At 37.8% G+C, this 23596-nt stretch overlaps 1 protein-coding gene and 1 long non-coding RNA gene across 3 annotated transcripts in view; one reads left to right on the forward strand and one right to left on the reverse strand.

Annotated features, from left to right (window-relative positions):
- Nucleotides 1–23596, forward strand: part of PEX1 (peroxisomal biogenesis factor 1) — a 46516-nt gene that overhangs the window by 20116 nt on the left and 2804 nt on the right. Inside the window, exons 9-23 of one of the 2 annotated variants that reach the window (XM_032253048.1) lie at nt 595–677; nt 2890–3022; nt 3617–3713; nt 5723–5893; nt 7304–7458; nt 8689–8878; nt 9096–9262; nt 10930–11064; nt 13976–14040; nt 16634–16776; nt 16864–16967; nt 18389–18565; nt 20087–20317; nt 22435–22632; nt 23146–23276. In XM_032253048.1, coding sequence (XP_032108939.1) covers nt 595–677; nt 2890–3022; nt 3617–3713; nt 5723–5893; nt 7304–7458; nt 8689–8878; nt 9096–9262; nt 10930–11064; nt 13976–14040; nt 16634–16776; nt 16864–16967; nt 18389–18565; nt 20087–20317; nt 22435–22632; nt 23146–23276 — 2180 coding nt within the window. The remainder of the gene's footprint in view (nt 1–594; nt 678–2889; nt 3023–3616; nt 3714–5722; nt 5894–7303; nt 7459–8688; nt 8879–9095; nt 9263–10929; nt 11065–13975; nt 14041–16633; nt 16777–16863; nt 16968–18388; nt 18566–20086; nt 20318–22434; nt 22633–23145; nt 23277–23596) is intronic. The other variant, XM_032253049.1, reaches the window with a different exon arrangement.
- On the reverse strand, nt 12871–22435 carry LOC116533332. The gene is made up of 2 exons (XR_004261205.1): nt 21957–22435; nt 12871–12943 (listed from the first exon to the last, which is right to left on the reverse strand). It is a non-coding gene; the product is annotated as an uncharacterized LOC116533332 (long non-coding RNA).

Here is a 23596-nt window from a genome sequence, read left to right on the forward strand (position 1 = left end):
GTGATCCACCCGCCTCGGCCTCCCAAAGTGCTGGGATTACAGGCTTGAGCCACCACGCCCGGCCGGTCTTGAACTCTTGACCTCAAGAGATCTGCCCTCCTCCCAAAGTGCTTGGGATTATAGGTGTGAGCCACCATGCCCAGCCAAGAGTGGTCTTTTTACAGTATTATTTTTTGATTATGACATTCATTCTTGTCATTATAAAATTGAAGATACTCTAGTCATTTAGAATTTCAGTGTTTTGGAATTAGATGTTGTTCCTTTATTTTTGAAATATTATCGAAGGAATATCATTCGGAGAAGTTACAAGTGTAAGAATTGTGAAAAGGATAATTGATACAAATTAAAATTTAAAATATATCTGCAAAATGTATTAAGGTAATAACATTCTTTCTGCTTGTTGACCGTAAATATTTATGTTCCCTGGATGAGTACATTGTTATTATCAAGGGTGTTTAAATAATGATGTTGCATGCATAATTTAACTGTTCTCTCTGGTATAACAGAATCAGCAATTTAATTTTCTGGGGCCCGAGAAAAACATGCAAAAGACATATTTTGAAATGTAAAACTGATTTTTCCTTGCAACTGTAGGTCCTTCTAGATCCTATGGTAAAAGAAGAAAACAGTGAGGAAATTGACTTTATTCTTCCTTTTTTAAAGCTGAGCTCTTTGGGGTAAGAAGTTATGGCCAAACTAGCATGTTTAGAGACATGTTTTGACATTATATTTGGCAGAGTTTTCAATGTAAATATTAAAATAGATGTTAATGTCAATAAGTGATCTTACTAATGCATTAGTAGATATTTTTTCAAGGATTGTCTCTATCTTCACACGTAGCTTGTAATTTGCCTTGTCTTCTTTTTGTTTTTCTTTATTTTTATGTTTTTGTCAGTCCCTAATGAAAGGTGATAACCTTGTCTTCTTAGATAACAAGAAGTCTGAACCTTACTAGAAATTTTACTTTGAGATTGATCAATGAGAAGGAGCAACCAGATATCACCTGGATCATATATGCCTGAATTAAACAATAATTCTTATAACAAATGAATATATTTTAAAAGTTAAACCCAAAACATTAGTTGAATGTTTAAAAATATTTCAAATTAAGTTATTCCTTCATCACTGTCTTATATTACTGTAATAATTTGGGATTATTTGTGTTTTTCTCAACTTTAAAACAAATATTTTTAAAATTCCTCTTTTGATTCAGTAAGGCTAAATAATATACAAAAAATATTTTTTAAACTCCTTTTAATTTCCATATTTCTTATATCATTTGAGAATCTCATATAAACATTACCTCTTAGAATTCTTCACAGAAGCTTTGGTTGATGTAGTAGCAGTGATTTGATGTCCTAGAATGGTATCATCTGTAAATGTTCCAGTAAAAGAATTAAATCATAAAGTCAAAATGTTTAAATATAGAACAGTATTGATTAATATAAAGTAAAATCTCTCTTTTTTTTTTTTTTTTTTTTGAGATGGAGTCTTACTTTGTCACCCAGGCTAGAATGCAGTGGTGTGATCTCAGCTTACTACAACGTCCACCTCCCTGGTTCAAGTGATCCTCCTGCCTCAACCTCCCAAGTGGCTGGAATTACAAGCATGCGCCACCACTCCTGCCTAAGTTTTTTATTTTTAGTAGAGATAGGCTTTCACCATTTTGGCTAGGCTGGTCTCAAGTGATCCACCTGCCCCAGACTCCCAAAGTGCTGGGATTATAGGCATGAACCATTGCGCCCAGCATAAAGTAAAATCTGTTCAGACTCATGTGATAATATAAAGTGGCAGGCAGTCACAGTCAAGAAGTATTTTCATGTTTGTATAATGTAATCTGCAGATTGATACTGGATTTCATAGATAATGTTTAAGAGAAAATTAAGTTTTTAGTTATCCTCAGTACTTTAGAGGCACCCATTTATGATTATGTTAATTACTAAACTAAAAATCATTTGGGGGTTAGGGGTTTTTTTGTGTGTTAAGATTCCTTAAGGAGTTCTGTTAGGGCAAAACTTCCAGTAACTGCACATTTTAAAAGTAATAAAGCTAATTTTAAAAGCTTGGAGGCCAGGCACAATGGCTTATGCATATAATCCCAGTACTTTGGAAAGCTGAGGTGGGTGGATCACCTGAGGTCAGGAGTTCAAGACCAACCTGGCCAACATGGTGAAACCCCATCTCTACTAAAAATACAAAAATTAGCCACACGTGGTGGTGGATGCCTATAATCTCAACTACTTGGGAGGCTGAGGCAGGAGAATCACTTGAACCTGGGAAGCAGAGGTTGCAGTGAGCTGAGATTGTGCCACTGCACTTCAGCCTGGGCGACAGAGCAAGACTGTCTCCAAAAAAAAAAAAAAAAAAAGCTAGGATTCAGAGACGACATTAATCAGTATACTTTCTCTCAAGTAGAGGACAATTTCTAAGATTTTAGTCTTAAAATTTATTAACTAGTCTGAGCACAGTGGCTCATTTCTGTAATCCCATCATTTTGGGAGGCGGAGGCAGATGGATCACTTGAGACCAGGAGTTAGAAACTAGCCTGGCCAACATGACAAAACCCTGTCTCTATAACGAATGCACACACACACACACACACCCCCCCCCCAGTTGGGTGTGGTGGTATATGCCTGAAGTTCCAGCTACTCAGGAGGCTGAGGTAGAATCACTTGTGCCAGTAAGTTTGAGGCTGCAGAGAGCTGGGTTCACGCCACTGCAGTCCAGCCTGGATGACACAGCAAGCCCCTTTCTTAAAAAAAAAAAAAAAAAAAAAAAAAGATTAAAAATAAAATTAACTACACTGGGAAGGAAAGCGTCAGCATTTTTTACAGCTTAATTTTATCCTGCCTCAGTCTTTTATCATGTAACCACGTATGTCTTTTACAGAGGAGTGAATTCCTTAGGCGTGTCCTCCTTGGAACACATCACTCATAGCCTCCTGGGACGCCCTTTGTCTCGACAGCTGATGTCTCTTGTTGCAGGACTTAGGAATGGAGCTCTTTTACTCACAGGAGGAAAGGTAAGTGGTTACAGTGTGTTCATTTTTCAGTAACTAATAACTTTTCATTTATCTTTCTTGATCGTCTATTATATAGGGTTGTATATACGACATATGGAAAGCACTCATTTGTTCACTAATATTTCAGTGTGCCTGCTTTCAGGTGTTGGGGGAGTGATAAATAAGACTGATGTTCTCCTTCCCCTTTTTCTGTGTCAGTTGATAACAATTATATGATTTTTTTTTTAGGCTATAAGGTGCTTGCAAATGTTGAACCAGCCTTGCATACCAGTGATAAATACCACGTAGTTGTGGTGTGTCATTCTTTCTACATTGCTGAGTTCTGTCTGCTAATGTTCTGTTGAGCTTTTGTCCAAATAAGTTTGAGAGTGATTAGTTTGCAGTTTTCTGTTTTTGTATTGTCTTTGTTTGGTTTTGCTATCAGTGTAATTCTGGCCTCATAAAATGAGTTGGGAAGTATTCCCTCCTCCTTTTTTGTTTTTTTTGTAAGAGGTTGTATAAAATTTAGGCTGAAACTTGGTGGTTATCACAATGACAGAAACTATTTCTGTGACTGAATATCTTGGGAATTCTTACAAAGCAATTATTTTCTAGGGAAGTGGAAAATCAACTTTAGCCAAAGCAATCTGTAAAGAAGCATTTGACAAACTGGATGCCCATGTGGAGAGAGTTGACTGTAAAGCTTTACGAGGTATGAGTATGGTAACACTCTACATAAATCCCTTTTTCATTAGAAAGACAGGAATGTTATAATTAATGCTATCAATCTGATAAATAACACATACATCTAGTCTTTAACTTTTCTCTTGATCATTTAGTCATTGAAATTTCTTAGTTATTTTAAGTCTTTGGTTTTCTAATGTTTTTGACAAAATTTCTAAAACTCTTCATATTTGATAGAGGCCTATTTTTTTTTCTAGCCAGAACTCTTTGTGGACTGTATTACTGGAAGTGCTCACTGATACTGCTGTGAAAAATTAATACTTAGAATACACTCTAATCAGTATAAATGATCTCTAAATTGCTATGGGAAACTGGGAGAATGGTTGCTTCAGGGGAGAGAAAGTAGGAGGCTGTGATCAGCAATGAGAATTACAGTTTACCATGTAATACTTTTGTACTTTTAAAGTCCTTAACATTTACATTATTATTTATTCAATTAAAAAAATATTGGGCTGGGCGCAGTGGCTCATGCCTGTAATCCCAGCACTTTGGGAGGCTGAGGTGGGTGGATCACCTGAAGTCAGGTGACTCTCCATATTTGAGTTCAAGATCAGCCTGGCCAACATAGTGAAACCCCATCTCTACTGAAAATACAAAAAATTAGCTGGGCATAGTGGCAGTTGCCTGTAATCCCAGCTACTAGAGAGGCTGAAGCAGGAGAATTACTTGAACCCGGGAGGCGGAGGTTGTGGTGAGCCAAGATCACGCCATTGCGCTGCAGCCTAGACAACAGCCTAGACAGCTAAACTCTGTCTCGAAATAATTAATTAATTAATTAAAATATTGGGAAGATTTTACTTTGAACAGTTCATTTTTCCCCCTTGGGTACCATTATCATATAGTCCCAACTAATTATGAACTTGTGTGTTTTCTGTTCTTTGTGAATTTAACCTTCCTTCGCCAGGAAGTTTGAAGCCAAATTTGTGATTTAAATATAGCAACTACAGGATCTCTAGGCAGCTGCATTTGCATTTGATGCTACATGAATCTTGATCCCTCACTCTCACTTATGTTTTCCAACATCCTACATTTTTTATTTTGTTGTAAGCTATCTAAAATTCTCAATGGAATGAAACTGGGTATAAATGAATACATGCATAGAGAAATTATGGTAGCATATTTTTTTCCTTTTTTTTTTTTTTTTTTTGAGAAGGGGGTTTTATCTTTTTACCCAGGGGGGAGTGCAATGGCCCGATCTCGGCTCACCGCAACCTCTGCCTCCTGGGTTCAGGCAATTCTCCTGCCTCAGCCTCCTGAGTAGCTGGGATTACAGGCACACGCCACCATGCCCAGCTGAATTTTTGTATTTTTTAGTAGAGACGGGGTTTCACCATTTTGACCAGGATGGTCTCGATCTCTTGACCTCGTGATCCACCCGCCTTGGCCTCCCAAAGTGCTGGGATTACAGGCGTGAGCCACCGCGCCCGGACATATTTTTTTCTTTTCTTTTCTTTTTTTTTTTTTTTTTGAGACAGAGTCTTGCTCTGTTGCCCAGGCTGGAGTACAGTGGCACGATCTTGGCTCACTGCAACCTCCGCCTCTCGGGTTCAAGCGATTCTCATGTCTCAACCTCCCAAGTAGTTGGGACTACAGGTACATGCCACCATACCTGGCTAATTTTTGTATTTTTAGTAGAGATGGGGTCTCACTATGTTGGCCAGGCTGGTCTCAAACTCCTGAGCTCAAAATGATTTGCCTGCCTTGGCCTCCCAAAGTACTGGGATTATTAGCATGAGCCACTGCACCCAGCCTTTTCTTAGTTTTATAAAATTTGATAGTTTACTGCAACTTTTGAGACTGTATTAATTGAACCATGTTAACGATGAACAAGTTTTTGTGATTGGTATATTAACAAAATATAGATCAAATTTTTATAGTTAAATTAAAATTGAACTTTTCTAGTGCTTTCAAAAGGACAACCTGAACTTTCCTGGCACTGAAATAATACTGAAACCGTTTCATATCTTCTGTATTAAGGAAAAAGGCTTGAAAACATACAAAAAACCCTAGAGGTGGCTTTCTCAGAGGCAGTGTGGAGGCAGCCATCTGTTGTTCTGCTGGATGACCTTGACCTGATTGTTGGACTACCTGCTGTCCCAGAACATGAGCACAGTCCTGATGCAATGCAGAGCCAGCGGCTTGCTCATGGTAAATGCATCCACTACTGGCTTAAGATCTTGTTCTTTTGTCAGTAGGTATTTTTAGTCTTATGATAAATCTCTCTTCAGAGAATATTATGTGTGTTAAGAGTTGTGTTTGAGGCCCCTGATAGCATTCTGCTGTTGTCCTATAGACTGTATTAGCAAAATTGGTAGAGTAAAAACAGTGTGAAAATTCTGCAGCTTCATGGTTAGTCCTTTAGGGTTTTTTATTCTTCTTGTTTAATTTACAGATTTACTTTTTTGTTCATTTGACAAATATTTATCAAATGCTTGTGCACAGTCTGTATTCTTAAAGTCTAGGAGAAAAAAGAGCAAACAGTGTTAGTACAGAATGATACTATTAATGATGGCTACTATGTATGAGTAGCCATCCCTTTCTTATCTTTCTTGGATTGCTTTGTATTCTACATGAAGTATACACAGGGTAGTGTAGGAGCATATAACCTAAACTGGGGGTTAGGTGGGATAAGGAGTTATCAGGGACAACTTTTTGGAGGAGTTGATAACTGAGCTGAGTTTTGATGGAAGAGTAGAAATTAGCATGAAGCAATTTCTTGCTAATAAAGAAGCAAAGGAAGCATGGTCTACAAAGGCACAGAGAGGTACAAGAAGTAATGGTATGTTGGGGAATTCCCTGTTGACTGGAGCTTAGAGTGCAAGGAGAGGAGTGGTAAGGAGGTGAGGTTGGAGGATTTGGCAGCATTGACTTGCTTCAAGGTTAAGAGTTGAAATAGATATAAAATGCAAGCAAGAGTCACTTGGATTATTAACTAGTGTATTAATCTCAAATTTTGAAATCTATACACTAATGTTACTAATCTTACACTAGATCTGTTACTGTTCTTAAACTAGATCTTAAACACTAGATCTATTAGTCCAGTGTTTAAGGGAGTGCTGCAAATTTCTAGGTCAGGAGAGGACTCAGATGTACATTATTACCTATTTCACTTCTCACCTTCTCATATCAAACATTACAAGAACTAGGATAGAAAGAGATTGTTCTGGAAGTCATAGGAATATGAGCTGTATTTTGTTTAACAAACAGAATACAATATGGAATTTTATCACCCTCCTAGAATATTCATTTCAGAGACACATTTTTATTCATTCATTTATTTCATAAGATCCAAGAGTAGGGAACCTCACTAGACATTGCTCTGAGTATATGGTCTGAGTTTGCAGTACCCCTTGTGCCTCCATTAGATTTACTAGGTCCTTGATAGATAAATCAGTGAATAATTAGATGGATTAATTTTTTAAAGGCATGAAAGAGCAATACCATACATACTCAGCCTTAAAACACAGCCTTAGAGTGTCATTATTTTTAATGAATGTGTAGTTTGTAAATTTCATGTTTATTTTTCCTAAGCTTTTACACTGTGTTGCTTATTTCCAGCTTTGAATGATATGATAAAAGAGTTTATCTCCATGGGAAGTTTGGTTGCACTGATTGCCACAAGTCAGTCTCAACATTCTCTACATCCTTTACTTGTTTCTGCTCAAGGAGTTCACATATTTCAGTGCATCCAACACATTCAGCCTCCTAATCAGGTAATACCCCTCTTGTAAAGACTATTGAAATATGTCCCTTTTATAGAAATTATTTTTCAATTTTATTAGTAATTTATGACTTTAAACTTATGCTTCTGTTAATGATCTTAAGGGTAGGTAAGTCAGCATTTGGTACATATTGTGCTAGAGGCACAAGTTATAGTTTATAGCCACCTGAAATGTTAATATACACTTTCCAAGAAAATGACTTTTTTGAAAATGGCATTTCTTTGAGAAAGAACAGCGTGAAATAAACAGATGGCTTTTAAATTTCATTAAATTTTTTTTTCCACCATCGCATTATGGCACTTAGTCCCCTTTGGAAACTCATGAGGGTTTTAGTGGCAGTGAGCTGAAAGAAGTATGTTCCAGCCGGGCGCGGTGGCTCACGCCTGTAATCCCAGCACTTTGGGAGGCCGAGGCGGGTGGATCACGAGGTCAAGAGATCGAGACCATCCTGGTCACCACGGTGAAACCCCGTCTCTACTAAAAATACAAAACATTAGCTGGGCATGGTGGCGCGTGCCTGTAATCCCAGCTACTCAGGAGGCTGAGGCAGGAGAATTGCCTGAACCCAGGAGGCAGAGGTTGCGGTGAGCCGAGATCGCGCCATTGCACTCCAGCCTGGGTAAAGAGTGAAACTCCGTCTCAAAAAAAAAAAAAAAAAAAAAAGTATGTTCCAGGACTGGAAAATATATTTTAAATTCTTGTTTAAAATTTCACCTAGCATCTACCGTAAATGTTCGGACCCTGTGCTAGTTAGCTGTTGTTGAAGAACATAGGTATTAAGGATAATAGAATGGTATTTGAGATAATGGTCATTGAATATATTTTTAGAAATAAGTTTTCTAGGAACAAAAAAAAAATTCTTAAGCCATGTATCACTAAAAATCCTTATTGGAGAAAGAAATGAGTCATTTATTAATGTGATTTTTTTTACAACCTTATTGAGATACAATTTAATTACAACAAATTCACGTAAAGTGTACAATTTGATCAGTATTAACATATGTAGATGCCATGAAACCATTACCACAATTAAGGAAACAAACATTTTCATCACTCCCAGAAGTCTCCTAGCCCATCCCTCCCTTGCTTGCTCTATCCCCATTCAACCACCAGTTTGCTTTCTGTCACTATAGATTTTTCAACCGGATTTTCTCCAAATATACATTCTAAAATATACAACTGAATAAAATTGGAAATTTGAATTTTGTGTTTCTTCTTTAGGAACAAAGATGTGAAATTCTGCATAATGTAATAAAAAATAAACTGGACTGTGATATAAACAAGTTCACCGATCTTGACCTGCAGCATGTAGCTAAAGAAACTGGAGGGTTTGTGGCTAGGGATTTTACAGTACTTGTGGATCGAGCCATACATTCTCGACTCTCTCATCAGACTGTATCCACCAGGGAAGGTATGTTTTACTGTTAAAACCTGAACTTGCAATCTTCTTTCTCTTGTGGAGAAATGGAATTGTAGTAAGACAAGAATTAAATATATTCCATTGTAGTATTTGAATAAGCAGTTATTTGGGTAGAAATTTAGCATATCCAGCTAAGATGATGGCATATTTTGAAAATTTGTATAGTGAAATATAACTACTAAAAGAAATTTTGTTTATTTTTAAACAGAGTTAGTTTTAACAACATTGGACTTCCAAAAGGCTCTCCAAGGATTTATTCCTGTGTCCTTGCGAAGTGTCAACCTGCATAAACCCAGAGACCTGGGTTGGGACAAGGTTGGTGGATTACATGAAGTTAGGCAGATACTCATGGATACTATCCAGTTACCTGCCAAGGTATGTTTAAAAAAAAAAAAAAAAAAACGTGAAGAACCACTGTATTATTGGCTTTGGCTTTATGTGTTAGCTTGCCCAATCTCCATGTGAGTCAACAAGTGTTTAGTGAATTACCAAATAAATGTCTAGCACTATTTTAGGTCACTTTACACATTTTTATAATTAATTTTGTATTAGAGTTGAGACCTCACTCTTGTCATCTAGGCTGGAGTGTAGTGGCACACTCACACCTCGCTGCAACCTCGAACTCCTGGTCTCAAGCAATCCTCCTGCCTCAGCCTCCACAGTAGCTAGAACTACAGGGATGAACCACCATGCCCAGTTAACTCTTTAATTTTTTGTAGAGACAGAGTCTTGCTATGTTGCCCAGGCTGACAGATTTTAAAGTGTATGATACAGTCTTTGGCCATAAGAAATTTATAATAGAAAGCTGAGGTGATAGTTACAGTAAATACATTTTGATGTATAATTCTTTTTGCTTTAATCATTCAAATTTTAGTAAAGCAAGATGAACTATCTGCTGGGATTTGAGTAGAAACAGATAGGAATAAAGTAGGAGGTGGAAGAGTTATCAAGGTTCACAGGACTGATGGGTGAAGCTAGATTTTCAGACCTGGAATGTCAGTCCTTGAAAAGCAGGGTTGGCAGGCAGCATAGATGAGGCTGATGGCAAGATAAAGGAGGCAAATATAGATTGTTCTTTAGAAGATCAGATGGTAGAGTCTAGGAGGTAGTATGTTTTAATCAGAGATCTGAGGGGCAAAGATTGTTGCATGAGATCAAGGACTCATGCAAAGGGATTAAAAATAAAATGGGTAAGGACCCTGGGTTACATGTAACTGCATGGCAATTAACTCCTGGGAACAGTGGCCACTGGGGCCTGGGACATGTTGATTGCAACCCAGGACTATTAAAACCTGTGTGAGAGAACATAGGCGTGGAAGTACTAGCTAGCAGGATCATGACCCTGATGCTGGGGCGGGAGCGTTGAGCATTAGTACATGGAGATTCAGAACATCCAGATACAATACGTGGAGACTATATGTGTTAACTGCTGACTTTGGGCTTCTTAGATTAGAGTAGAGGTAGAAGTGAATGGGAATATGGTCTATAGAAGGAACTAAATAGGCAAACCTAATAAAGGAGACCAGGATGTAGCTGACAGTAGCCTCATGTTTGGCTCGCCTGTTCAAAAGTTCTGTTGTATTTTGAGCAGTGGTGATTTAGAAGGTAATTTGAGAAGCAGTTGATCATTTGTTCAGCCTGGATACTCTTGGGAGATTTTACTATCTTTGATTGAATATATTTGAATGTACTCTGCTCTCATAACTTGCCCCATGAAGCATATGCATGAAAGGCATATGCTTATTAAAACATTGGTTTTTACTCTTTAAATGTAGTACTTTTAATAAAACAGGAAAAATAGAAGTTCTGATGCAGTTATATGCATTTTATATAGAATGTGTTCTTAATTGGGAAAAATTTTAGTAGTTCCTTTGAGTTCATTTATAAATTTTAGTAGAAATTTTATTTTCTACTGTTGTACTTGCTGTTACTAAAGAAAGGTGGTGGTGATTACCATCTGAATTTTTTTTCTATACATTGATCCTTGGGTGCTAGTCATTTCTGTTTAGACTTGAGCTCTTTTTCATATATTTATTTCTCAGTATCCAGAATTATTTGCAAACTTGCCCATACGACAAAGAACAGGAATACTGCTGTATGGTCCTCCTGGAACAGGAAAAACCTTACTAGCTGGGGTAATTGCACAAGAGAGTAGAATGAATTTTATAAGCATCAAGGTATGTTGTCCATTTATCATTTTTTTTTTTATTGAGGTAAAATTTACATAACATGCAATTAGCCATTTTATACAATTAACTGGCATTTAGTGCATTCACAATGCTATGCAACCACCACCTCTCTCTAATTTCAAAACTTTTTCATTCCATTCACTCTTCTTCTCATTCCCTGGTAACCATTAATTTGCTCTTTGTGTCTAGGAATTTGCCTGTTCTTTATATTTCATATAAAGGAATCATGCAATATGTGACCTTTTGTATCTGGCTTCTTTCACTTATGTAATGTGTTCATGGTTCATCCAAGTAGTGTGTATCAGTACTTCATTCCTTTTCACGACTGAATAATGTTCCATTGTATACATATGCCATACTTTGTTTATCCATGTATCAGTGCTGAACATTTCAATTGTTTCTATCTTTTGACTATTATGAATAATGTTGCTGTAAACATTCATGTACAAATTTCTCCACGGACATGTTTTCATTTCTTGGGTATAAAGTGAGGAGAATCGTTGGGTCTGAGGGTAATTCTCTAACTTTTCAAAGAACCACCAAACTGTCTTTCATAGCAACTACATCATTCCCACCAGCAATGTGGGGGGGTTCCTGATTCTTCACATCTTTACCAACACCATTATGTTTCTCGATTGTGGGCTAGTCTCACATTTGGAAAGCTGGTAGGAGCAGTGATCCATCTATTAAAAGTTGTGTGAAATTGAGTAATGAGCCACCTCTCTTGTAGGGCTTATGTTCTTGCTTAAGGCAAATCTTCATGCACTGTGAAAAGAATTACACATAAATACTCAGATAAAAGGCAAACTATACTTAAAAGGAGTAGACAACTAGAGGCTGGAGACCATACTGAGGCAGGAAGCTGGGGTTTTTCTGGCTCTGTTGCTTGTTGACTATATCTCACCCTTGCTTGTGTCAAAGTGAGACTAGGTCTAAGATTTTTCAGGCAAAAAGTGAGTTTGATAATTAAGGGGCATGCTAGCAGATCATTTTGGGTAATGCCTCACAGCCCACCACTCATGTGTCATTGTGGTCGCAGATCTAATAGCTGTACAGTTTTAGCACATCAGCAATATTAGTTTATCAAAGGGCACTCAGATTCTAAGACAGAGGAATGATGTATTATTCTAGCCTTATTCAAACTTGATTTATAAAACAGTTTAGTAATTTATTTACACTTTATTTTTTTTGAGATGGAGTCTCACTCTGTTGGTCACGCTGGCGTGCAGTGGTGCAATCTTGGCCCAGTGCAACCTCTGCCTCCTGGCTTGAAGCCGTTCTTTTGCCTCAGCCTCTTGAGTAGCTGGGATTACAGGCAAGGCTAATTTTTGCATTTTTAGTAGAGATGGGGTTTCACCGTATTGGCCAGGCTGGTTTTGAACTCCTGACCTCAACTGATCTGCCCACCTCGGCCTCCCAGAGTGCTGGGATTACAGGCATTAGCTACCACACCCAGTTCAGTTTAGTAATGTATAACTGGGTTTTGCCCAGTTGTAAGTTATTCTTTTATCATGTTAGTGTGTGTGTGAACTGGATACCTGGGTGCACTGGCAATGATGGAGAAACACTAAAAGTAACAGGATGTTGTCTTATTCCTGTTATTTTGCCTTAGTTATTTCTTTTCTTTTTCCCTGAGACCAAATATTGCTCTGTTACCCAGGCTGGAGTGCAGTGGTGCGATCTCGGCTCATTGCAACCTCCGCCTCCTGGGTTCAAGCGATTCCTGCCTCAGCCTCCTGAGTAGCTGGGGTTATAGGCGCCTGCCACCACACCCTGTTGAATTTTTGTATTTTTAGTAGAGATGGGGTTTCACCATGTTGGCCAGGCTGGTCTCAAGTTCCTGACATCATGATGCACCTGCCACGGCCTCGCAAAGTGCCGGGATTACAGAGTAAGCCACCATGCCCAGCCTTGCCTTAGTTATTTCATGTTTCCTCTTCTAGTCCTATAGTTCTGACTATATTGAGGAAATGTAATTAAATATTATGTTAACAGATATATATGTGGCTGAATATTAGAAATTTTGGTCACATATCCTGATCAGTAGTTGGTCTTTTGGAGACAGTGATTTTTTACTAGAGATCACTTTAGGACCTATTCAGTCTTTTTTTTTTTTTAAGATCCCAATTTAAGGAAAGACTATTCTCATTATTGATTTTGCTATATGCAGGAAAGTTTATTTTGAAAGTTTTTTCAGTTGGCCTTTAAAGGAAGCCTATATATTCTTTTTTCTTGACCTTTTCCCACATGTTCTAAAAATGATACATTCTTTAACTCCTGTGCAAATTGTTTCAGTAATTGAATATGCTGATAATGTAATATCTCTACACATTTTTTTTTAATTTGAGATAGATGGGACTTTGTCCCTTCTTAAACCATTCACTTATTCACTTGAAAAATGATTATCCAATACTTACGTGGCAGATACTGTTTTTGGCACCAGGAATTCAGCAGTGAACAAAACTGCCTTTTTGGAGTTTACATTTTACTAGTGAAGAGGGACAATAAGCAGATAGACACATTCAGTATAGAATCCACTGTCAGATGGTGGTGGTAAGTCTTATGTAGGAAGAAAAGCAGGGTAAGGAGGCTTAGAGTAACTGGAGTGAGTCACAGATGGACTTGTCAGGAAAGGGTTTCTGAAGAGGTGGCATTTGGACAGAGATCTAAATAAAAGGAAGCAACAAGCCATGAGAATATCTGGGGAAAAATGTTCCAGGCAGAAGAAAGACCAGGCGTAGAACATGTGGTATGATATTTATTCTAGCACACATTTTTTTAAATGCACAAGACATCCATTTAATCATATTAAAAATTTCCATGATTCATTTAGACTTAGAAACCAAATTTATATTTTCTTTTTAAATAATTTTTATCTCAACTCTGTTTTACCCAATAGGGGCCAGAGCTACTCAGCAAATATATTGGAGCAAGTGAACAAGCTGTCCGGGATATTTTTATTAGGTTGGTTCCCTGTGAATGTTTTTAAAGTAACTGACTCTGTTATTTATCAATCAATGGTTTTTTTTGGTCTTGTTTTTTTGAAGAACTGGTATTTGTAACCTGTGGTTTATGTGAATTATTAAGCTAGAGGACATGGATTCTCTATTTCACCAAATACTACTTAAAGACATTTTAGATATTAAATTTTGGAAATTATTTGGTTTTGTATTTACAATAGAAATACTCCTCAAAGTGGAATCATAAGTGCTTATTCAAAGAATTCTCAGAGTAGATTCTTATATGAAGCAAATAGTTGCCCCTAATTTATCTCTAAATTTTATAAGTTCTAAATTATAAATTATTAAATCAAGATTCCATCTGGCCAATTTCAGTGAGTATAACTATTTTGCATATATTAAGAAACTGTATATGAATACAGAAGATAGTATTTAAGGATGAAATTATTCAAATGTGATAGAATTATGGGGAGTTTTAGAAGTTGTTTTATTCTAAACATAGAGTTAAGTAACAGTTAAGAGAATGTATATAAAATACTTATGCAGCTTAAGGAAGAATAATAAAATGAATACTTAATGTATTCACTACCCAGTTTACCTGGAAAGAACATAAACAAACCTCTTCTACATAATTCATGGGTTAAAGAGAATATAATGGAATATATTTGGCAGCAAATGATAATGAAAATACTATCCATTAAAATTGTGAGATGTTGTAAAACTGACTTCAAGGAAAATTTATAGCCATAAATGTTTAGAAAGAAAAAAAGGTTGAAAGTTAACCACTTATGTATGTGTCTCATGAAATTAGGAAGATTAGATATAAACTAGATTAAAAGGGAAATAAAGAATGAAGTTTAATAAAACACAAAACAATTCAACAAGTTCACAAAGCCAAAATTTATTTTTGAAAACTGAGTACAACTGACCAATCTCTAGCAGGTTTAAGGAAAAAAAAAAAAAAAGCATGAATAATTTTAGGGATAAAAAGGGAAACATAACTAAAGATATCCCAGAAATGTAAAGATAATAAGGAAATATGAAAATATTTATGCCTATACATTTGAAAACTTAGGTGACATAGACCAAAATTGAGCAAAGAAACAAAATCTGAGTAGTCCTATAAATTAGTAAAAAAAAAAAATTGAGTTAGAAAAGTTAAAAAATCTTTACCCAAATCAAACATCAGACTCGGTTTTCTAGGAGAGTTTTGCCAAACATTTAAGGAGCAGATAACTTTGGTCTATTTTTGGCCCCAGAAGATACCTTTTTACTTGCCATGCATTTAATGATAGCTGTTGGTGTTTTTTAATCACTATGACAGATGTTTTATGTTAAGGCTTATTTTCCAGACATCTCATCCACCTGTTGCCAGAGATGGAATATTTACTACTTTTTTTTCTTTTTTTTGAGAGATGAGGTCTGCTATGTTGCCCAGGCTGGAGTGCAGTGGCTATTCACAGGCGTGATCCCACTACTGATCAGCACGGGAGTTTTGACCTGCTCCGTTTCCAACCTGGGCTGGTTAACCCCTCCTTAGGCAACCTGGTGGTCCCCCACTCCCGGGAGGTCACCAAATTGATGCAGAACTTAGTGCAGACACCCGATTGGCATAGCACACTACAGCCCAGAACTCCTGAGTTCAAGCAGTCCTCCCACCTCAGCCTCCCAAGTAGCTGGGACTACAGGCACACGCCACCGCAATCGGCTGTTCACTTCTTTTGAATTGTGAATAAATTAATAAAACAAAGTCAAAGTTCAAATTATTAAAAAAGGGAAATAAAATTTATTTTATAGAGAGCCCTTACAAAGCAGTACCACCAGCCAGGCGCGGTGGCTCACGCTTGTAATCCCAGCACTTTGCGAGGCCAAGGCGGGTAGATCACAAGGTCAAGAGATGGAGACCATCCTGGCCAACATGGTGAAACCCCGCCTCTACTAAAATATAAAAAACTAGCCGAGCGTGGTGGCACATGCCTGAGTCCCAGCTACTCAGGAGACTGAGCCAAGGGAATTGCTTAAACCCAGGAGGCAGAGGTTGCAGTGAGCCGGGATAGTGCCACTGCACTCCAGCCTGGCAACAGAGCGAGACCCCATCTCAAAAAAAAAATAACAGTACCAACATGAGCTTGCCAAATTTTGAATGGGCAAAAGAAATGAATAGGCATTTCACAAAAGTAAGGGTGGCTAATAAGTATATATTAATATAAAAATGGTTACTTGTAATAGGAATCAAAGAAGTGTTTGACTTATTGACTAAGACTCAGAAGTCTATCCATGCCTGTTAGTCTATCCAGAAGGCATGGGTCTTAATAAACACCTTGACCTCAGCAGTTTACTGAATATGAGGGTAATTACACATACCTTGCCTTAAGGGTTTGTTGTGAAAATTAAAATAAATACGTAAATATATATACATACATTTATATATATTTATATGTAGTTACATATACCTTGTCTTTAAGGGTTTGTTGTAAAAATTAAAACAAGTACATAAATATATATAAATACATAAAATAAATATGTTCATATATATGTATCAAATCACTTTGCAAACCATGAAGCCCGATTCAAATATGAAATGTTATTTTTCCCAGAGCACAGGCTGCAAAGCCCTGCATTCTTTTCTTTGATGAATTTGAATCCATTGCTCCTCGAAGGGGTCATGATAATACAGGAGTTACAGACAGAGTGGTTAACCAGTTGCTGACTCAGTTGGATGGAGTAGAAGGCTTACAGGGTAATAATTATAAATACAGAAATATAATGTTTTGACAAAATGTCATCATGTCATCAGATTTTAGTAAAAAAATGTTTTTTCTTTTAGGTGTTTATGTATTGGCTGCTACTAGTCGCCCTGACTTGATTGACCCTGCCCTGCTTAGGCCTGGTCGACTAGATAAATGTGTATACTGTCCTCCTCCTGATCAGGTGACAATTTCATATTAGAGTCCAAAACCCAACAAATGCTACACTCTATCCTTGTGAGCTTTACTTCTGCCAGGTAATGGCAATTGTCCTTAGAAGACCTGCTTTCTTAGGCAAAGGCCTTAGCCACTGTTTGCTCAAAGCATAAAAAAGATTCTGAATTAGATGCAAAGCCTTTCTTTGACCCAGCCATTTCCATGCAAGTCTGAAAACTGTAATCCTTCCTTGTTGGCTGATTGGGAGAAAAAAAATGTAGGAAACCTAAAGTACTGTATTTTCACATTCTCTTGTGTTCAAAGATCACATAGTTCATTATCCTGTCAAAAAAAACTGATACAGACTCAGGCATGTGAATCGTAAGCATGTAAGCAGGTTTCATAGAGACAAGAGTTTTTCAGTTCTTCCTAGTCCTGTGTTGTTCCAATTCTTGTTCTCCAATTTAGAAATGGACAAATGAATAGTTAAAAGTATGTATCTGAATATAAGTTACTATAGCTATTTAAATTTTCCTTTTGAAATACCTTCTTGGCATACTTGCCCAAATCTAGAAAATAAGCACTGTGAATAAGAAATTATTTACACTGAATATTTTGTCAGTTTTTTTTTTTTGTTTGTTTTTGAGACAAGATCTCACTTATCACCCAGGCTGGAGTACAGTGATGCAATAACAACTCATTGCAGCCTCTACGTCCCAGGCTGAACCAGTATTCCCACTTTAGCCTCCTGAGTAGCTGGGACCACATGCACACACTACCATGCCCAGCTAACTTTATTTTTAATTATTTTGTAGACATAGGGTCTCCTGTGTTGCCCAGGCTGTCCTTGAATTCCTGGGTTCATGTGATCCTCCTGGCTCAGCCTCCCAAAGTGTTGGGATTACAGGGGTCAGGCGTCAGCCACCATTTCCAGCCTTAAGAATGTTGATTTTCGCCGGGCGCGGTGGCTCAAGCCTGTAATCCCAGCACTTTGGGAGGCCGAGGTGGGTGGATCACCAGGTCAAGAGATCGAGACTATCCTGGTCAACATGGTGAAACCCCGTCTCTACTAAAAATACAAAAAATTAGCTGAGCATGTTGGTGTGTGCCTGTAATCCCAGCTACTCAGGAGGCTGAGGCAGGAGAATTGCCTGAACCCAGGAGGCGGAGGTTGCGGTGAGCCGAGATCGCGCCATTGCACTCCAGCCTGGGTAACAAGCGCGAAACTTCATCTCAAAAAAAAAAAAAAAAAAAATGTTGATTTTCATTCATTTTCCTACCTATATTATTTCTGTCAGGGAAAAAGTTCCAAGGAAGATAAATAGTAGGCTGTTGGTACATTTCTCGACTTACTTATAAAACTTATTAGATGTATAAGGTTAATTTATGAAGAAAATCATGAGATACACAATTTATTTTTAATTGTTTGTTAAATTTTTCTCTCTTCAGGTATCACGTCTTGAAATTTTAAGTGTTCTCAGTGACTCTCTACCTCTGGCAGATGATGTTGACTTTCAGCATATAGCATCAGTAACCGACTCCTTTACTGGAGCGGATTTGAAAGCTTTACTTTACAATGCCCAGTTGGAGGCCTTACATGGAAGGCTGCTCTCGAGTGGACTCCAGGTAAGTTATATGAGGAAGCTGTTAGGACATTTTATGATTGATAAGAGAAGTACAGTGTCAAAATTTCAACCTTAAAAAAATGCTATCTTTTTTCTTTTTTGTATCTTTCCTCTCTTTCTTCCTGTAACCTCAAACTCCTCAGCAAAATGCTATTTTTTAAACAACTTTGGTAAAACTGTATAGATATTTAAATTTACCTTTAGTTGAGTGTTCCATAGTTGGAATATGGGTTTTGCAGAGAATTATAATTATGAAGAGTTTGGTGTCTGTTTAACATTACGTTAATAATTTGCAAAAACATTGTGGTGTTTACAAGGATATTATTTAAATCGTGATATCATGAATTGGGATACCATGTAGGCTTCACTACAAACAGAAAAATAATTAGCTTTTAGTTTATACTTTAATTTTTTTTAAAAATCAGTTAAAGTTGTTATTTTGAAGCTCAAATTGTCCCAGTCTGGCCAATAGAAGCCCTTTTTGTATGGCTCCTGTATCCTTATGACATGTCCTCATCATTCTTGGATCACTTCCTTCTAAATACAAGATATTCTTGGCCAGGTGTGGTGGCTCACGCCCGTAATCCCAGCACTTTGGCAGGCCAAGGCAGGAGGATTGCTTGAGCCTACTTTGAGACCAAAACTATACCCACTATGGGCGACAGAGTGGGATCTTGTCTCTACAAAAAAATTAAAAATTAGCTGGGCATGTTGGCACATACCTGTAGTCCTAGGTACTTGGGAGAAGCTGAGGCAGGAGGATCACTTGAGCCACGGAAGTCCAGGATGCAGTGAGCCATGATTGTGCCATTGCACTCCAGCCTGAGTGACAGAGAGAGACCCTGTCTCAAAAACAAGAAATATATTGTTTATCTTATTCTTTTTGTATCCCAACCCTAGCATCAGCCTTTCCTCTAAAGATAGTATTATGATTTTATTATTTACAGTAGATAATTTGAACTATTATAGACTTTACCATATATTTTCTAGGAAGAATTATTCTGTGTACCCTTCTTTACCACATTTTGTTGGAATGTCTACAGAGCCTACAGTTTCTAAATCAGATACTCCCCGAATTTTTGTTATTTATTTTGGCAAGCCATTGAAGTTCTCCTCCCTCCCTTTACTACAAAGAAAGGTGTATATTTGTAGAGCTTGCTATAATGAGAAAGCACTCTATAACATGGTTCATTCATCATTTTGGAGTGGAAAAGTATGAATGGAAAGTCAGACATAAAAATAAAACCGAGAGGTCTGAGTGTTAGCTTCATTACAGACTTTCTGGCTGGGGCTGGGGGTGGGGGTGGGAATGGTGGTAAATTATCTACAAATTCTGTCTTGTCTTTACATTTTAATAGTTAAATTTTTACCATGTGCCTCAAAACCATTAGAGAATTAATGAGCTTTTTGAAAAAATGCTTCAGGTTTCTTGTATTGCTCTATTAGAATGCTATCTATGTTGTTATTTTTGAGACTAAAATTGTTTACATCTTTAAACTGGTTGTCCTTTTGTGTATTTTAGGATGGAAGTTCCAGCTCTGATAGTGACCTAAGTCTGTCTTCAATGGTCTTTCTTAACCATAGCAGTGGCTCTGACGATTCAGCTGGAGATGGAGAATGTGGCTTAGATCAATCTCTTGTTTCTTTAGAGATGTCCGAGATCCTTCCAGATGAATCAAAATTCAATATGTACCGGCTCTACTTTGGAAGCTCTTATGAATCAGAACTTGGAAATGGAACCTCTTCTGATTTGGTATCTTGTGCAGGCATCATTATATAGTTCTGAAATATAAAGCTGTATGTTGTAAAGTTGGGGTGATTTCTGTCTTAACCAGCCCCTCATATTCTTCCTGGCTGGTTGGCTCCTCAGTAAGATAGTCTTGTTTTCTTACTTACACTAATTGGTAATTTTTTTTTTTTTTTTTCTTTTTTAAGATGGGGTTTCACCATATTGATCAGGCTGGTCTCAAACTCCTGACCTCCGATGATCCACCCACCTCAGCCTCCCAAAGTGCTGGGATTACAGGCATGAGCCACTGCGCCCGGCGTAAATTTTCATTCCTTGTTAAGATTTTTAAGACAGAGCTGGAAGCAAGGAACCAAAGTAGCACATGGTTGTGATTACCTTTGGTTTCTTTCAGGTTTATCTTTTTTTTTTTTTTTTGAGATGGAGTCTTACTCTTTCACCCAAGCTAGAGTGCAGTGGTACAACCATGGCTCACTGCAGCCTCCACCTCCCAGGTTCAAGCGGTTCTCCTGCCTCAGCCTCTTCAGTAGCTGGGATTATGGGATTATAGGTGCACACCACCACACCTGGCTAATTTTTGTATTTTTTTTTTTAGTAGAGAAGGGGTTTCACCATGTTGGTCAGGCTGGTCTTAAACTCCTGACCTCATGATCTGCTTGCCTTGGCCTCCCAAAGTGATGCGATTGCAGGCATGAGCCACCACACAAAGATTTTTTTTTTTTTTTTTTTTTTTTTTTAAGATGAAGACTTGCTCTGTCTGGAGGCTGGAGTGCAGTGGCACGATCTCAGCTCACTGCGAATTCCATCTCCTGGGTTTAAAGGATTCTCCTGCCTCACCCTTAGCCTCCCAAGTAGCTGGGATTACAGATATGTGCCACCATACCCAGCTAATTTTTGTGTTTTTAGTAGAGACGGGGTTTCACCATGCTGGCCAGGATGGTCTCAATCTCATGACCATGTGATCCACCCACCTCAGCCTCCCAAAGTGCTAGAATTGCAGGCATGAGCCACCGCACCCGGCCCTCAGGTTCATCTCTCTTACCTAGTGGTTTTAAAACGTCTTTAGGAGTTCCATTTTATAGTAAACTTAAAATTCTATTATCACAAACAGTTGAGGATAATGAGTAATTTGATACAATAATGTCAAAAATTCCTGAAAACAAATGTTATCTACGATACTTTTGCTGCAAAGTATAAGCACGGTGAAGTGTACTAATAATGTTTCAACAGGAAAGCGTTTTGATTAAATGTGGGCAGTATCACTGTTATTCTACTAGCATTCAACATCTCAAAACTGATAGTGGTTCACTGTAATTTTATTGGTACATGTAAGATTTGTACATATATTTGGTTATGTTTCCTGTGTTTTTTGTATATTTGCTTTATTCAGGCTTTTTTTTTTTTTTTTGGGAGACAGAATCTCACTGTCACCCAAACTAGTGTGCAGTGGCACAATTATGGCTCACTGCAGCCTTGACCTCGTGCTCTTAGGTGATCCTCCCACCTCAGCCTCCTGAGTAGCTGGGACTACAGGCACATGCCACCATGCCCAGGTAATTTTTGTATTTTTTGTAGAGGCGAGGTTTTACCATGTTGCCCAGGCTGGTCTCAAACTCATGGGCTCAAGCAGTTTGCCTGCCTTGACCTCCCAAAGTGCTAGGATTACAGGTGTGACCCACCATGCCCAGCCTAAGACTTTAAACATATAAAAACAACCCATTTTTATTCCCAAAAATAGTAAGGTAGTGTTTTAGTCTTTAATTTTGTTTATTCTATCTAGAAATGTCCCAGAAGCTTTGTTTTCTGAAAATTTGTTTTCTGAAAACGAAGAAACCTGTCCTTGGGCATTAGTGTGTTGGATTTAAGCAACAAAGCATTAAAAAAAAAAAAAAACCTACCTTGTGTTATGGCAGTTTTCACTCTATGGTGGTTATATATCATAGATATCAGTGAACCTTTATAGAATATGAACAACTTTTCAACTTGCTTCACTTCAGTTAACATGTATACTTATCTGTGTTAATGTTTTATTGCTTAAAATGTTTAATTTTTATCTTTGGTAAACATAGTTTTTTCTCTCCCCTACTTCCTTCCATCTTTCATTACTGAAATTTACCATGCAGAGCTCACAGTGTCTCTCTGCACCAAGCTCCACGACTCAGGATTTGCCTGGAGTTCCTGGGAAAGACCAGTTGTTTTCACAGCCTCCAATGTTAAGGACAGCTTCACAAGAGGGTTGCCAAGAACTTACACAAGAACAGAGAGATCAACTGAGGGCAGATATCAGTATTATCAAAGGCAGATACCGGAGCCAAAGTGGAGTATGACTTTTTTCCTCCTCGTTATAATTTTTAAAACTTCTTAAAAATTGTTTCTCTCTTTTTTGGTAGTATTTCTTTGATTTGACCAGAACACAATAGCTCAAATGATTATGTACTTTCTTGCTTTCAATGTTTTGTTATCAGGAAGAGAATACAGGTATTGATCGACTTACGACCTATGCAACTTACGACCATTCAACTTTACGACCACAATCGCTAGCCACGACTGCTCCGTGTCTGGCAGCGCAAACGTTGCCCAGCTGGACGTACAACAGTGCGGACCAGCTTCCGGCAGCACTACCATCTCCGCGTGCACCATTTCAACTGTACATATAGCCTACTCAACTTACGACCAAACATGTTACGACCGGTCTGCCGGTCCCAATCGTGGTCCTAAGTCGAGCACTGGCTGTATAATCTCTTGAAAAAACTGACAAAAATAATTAATTGGACTATCAAATTTTTCTTTACATCCCTAAGTTAACTCTTTGTCAATTTCTTTTATTACTTAAGGAGGATGAATCCATTAACCAACCAGGAACAATCAAAACCAGACTGGCTATTAATCAGTCACATTTAATGACTGCACTTGGTCACACAAGACCATCCATTAGTGAAGATGACTGGAAGAATTTTGCTGAGCTGTAAGTAACAGATTCTCATTTGGAAGTATAGCTACTATTACAAGTCACATAGTAATACACTTAAAATTTTAAGTTCTTGTTTAGAATAAAAAGTAATATTTTGAATATTTAAAAGCCAATTCAAAAAAATCTGTGCGCCGGGCGCGGTGGCTCAAGCCTGTAATCCCAGCACTTTGGGAGGCCGAGGCAGGTGGATCACGAGGTCAGGAGATCGAGACCATCCTGGTCAACATGGTGAAACCCCGTCTCTACTAAAAATACAAAAAATTAGCTGGGCATGGTGGTGCGTGCCTGTAATGCCAGCTACTCAGGAGGCTGAG

Source organism: Sapajus apella, unplaced genomic scaffold, assembly GCF_009761245.1.
Source record: "Sapajus apella isolate SASKATOON/1434 unplaced genomic scaffold, GSC_monkey_1.0 scaffold81, whole genome shotgun sequence".
NCBI lineage: Eukaryota > Metazoa > Chordata > Mammalia > Primates > Cebidae > Sapajus > Sapajus apella.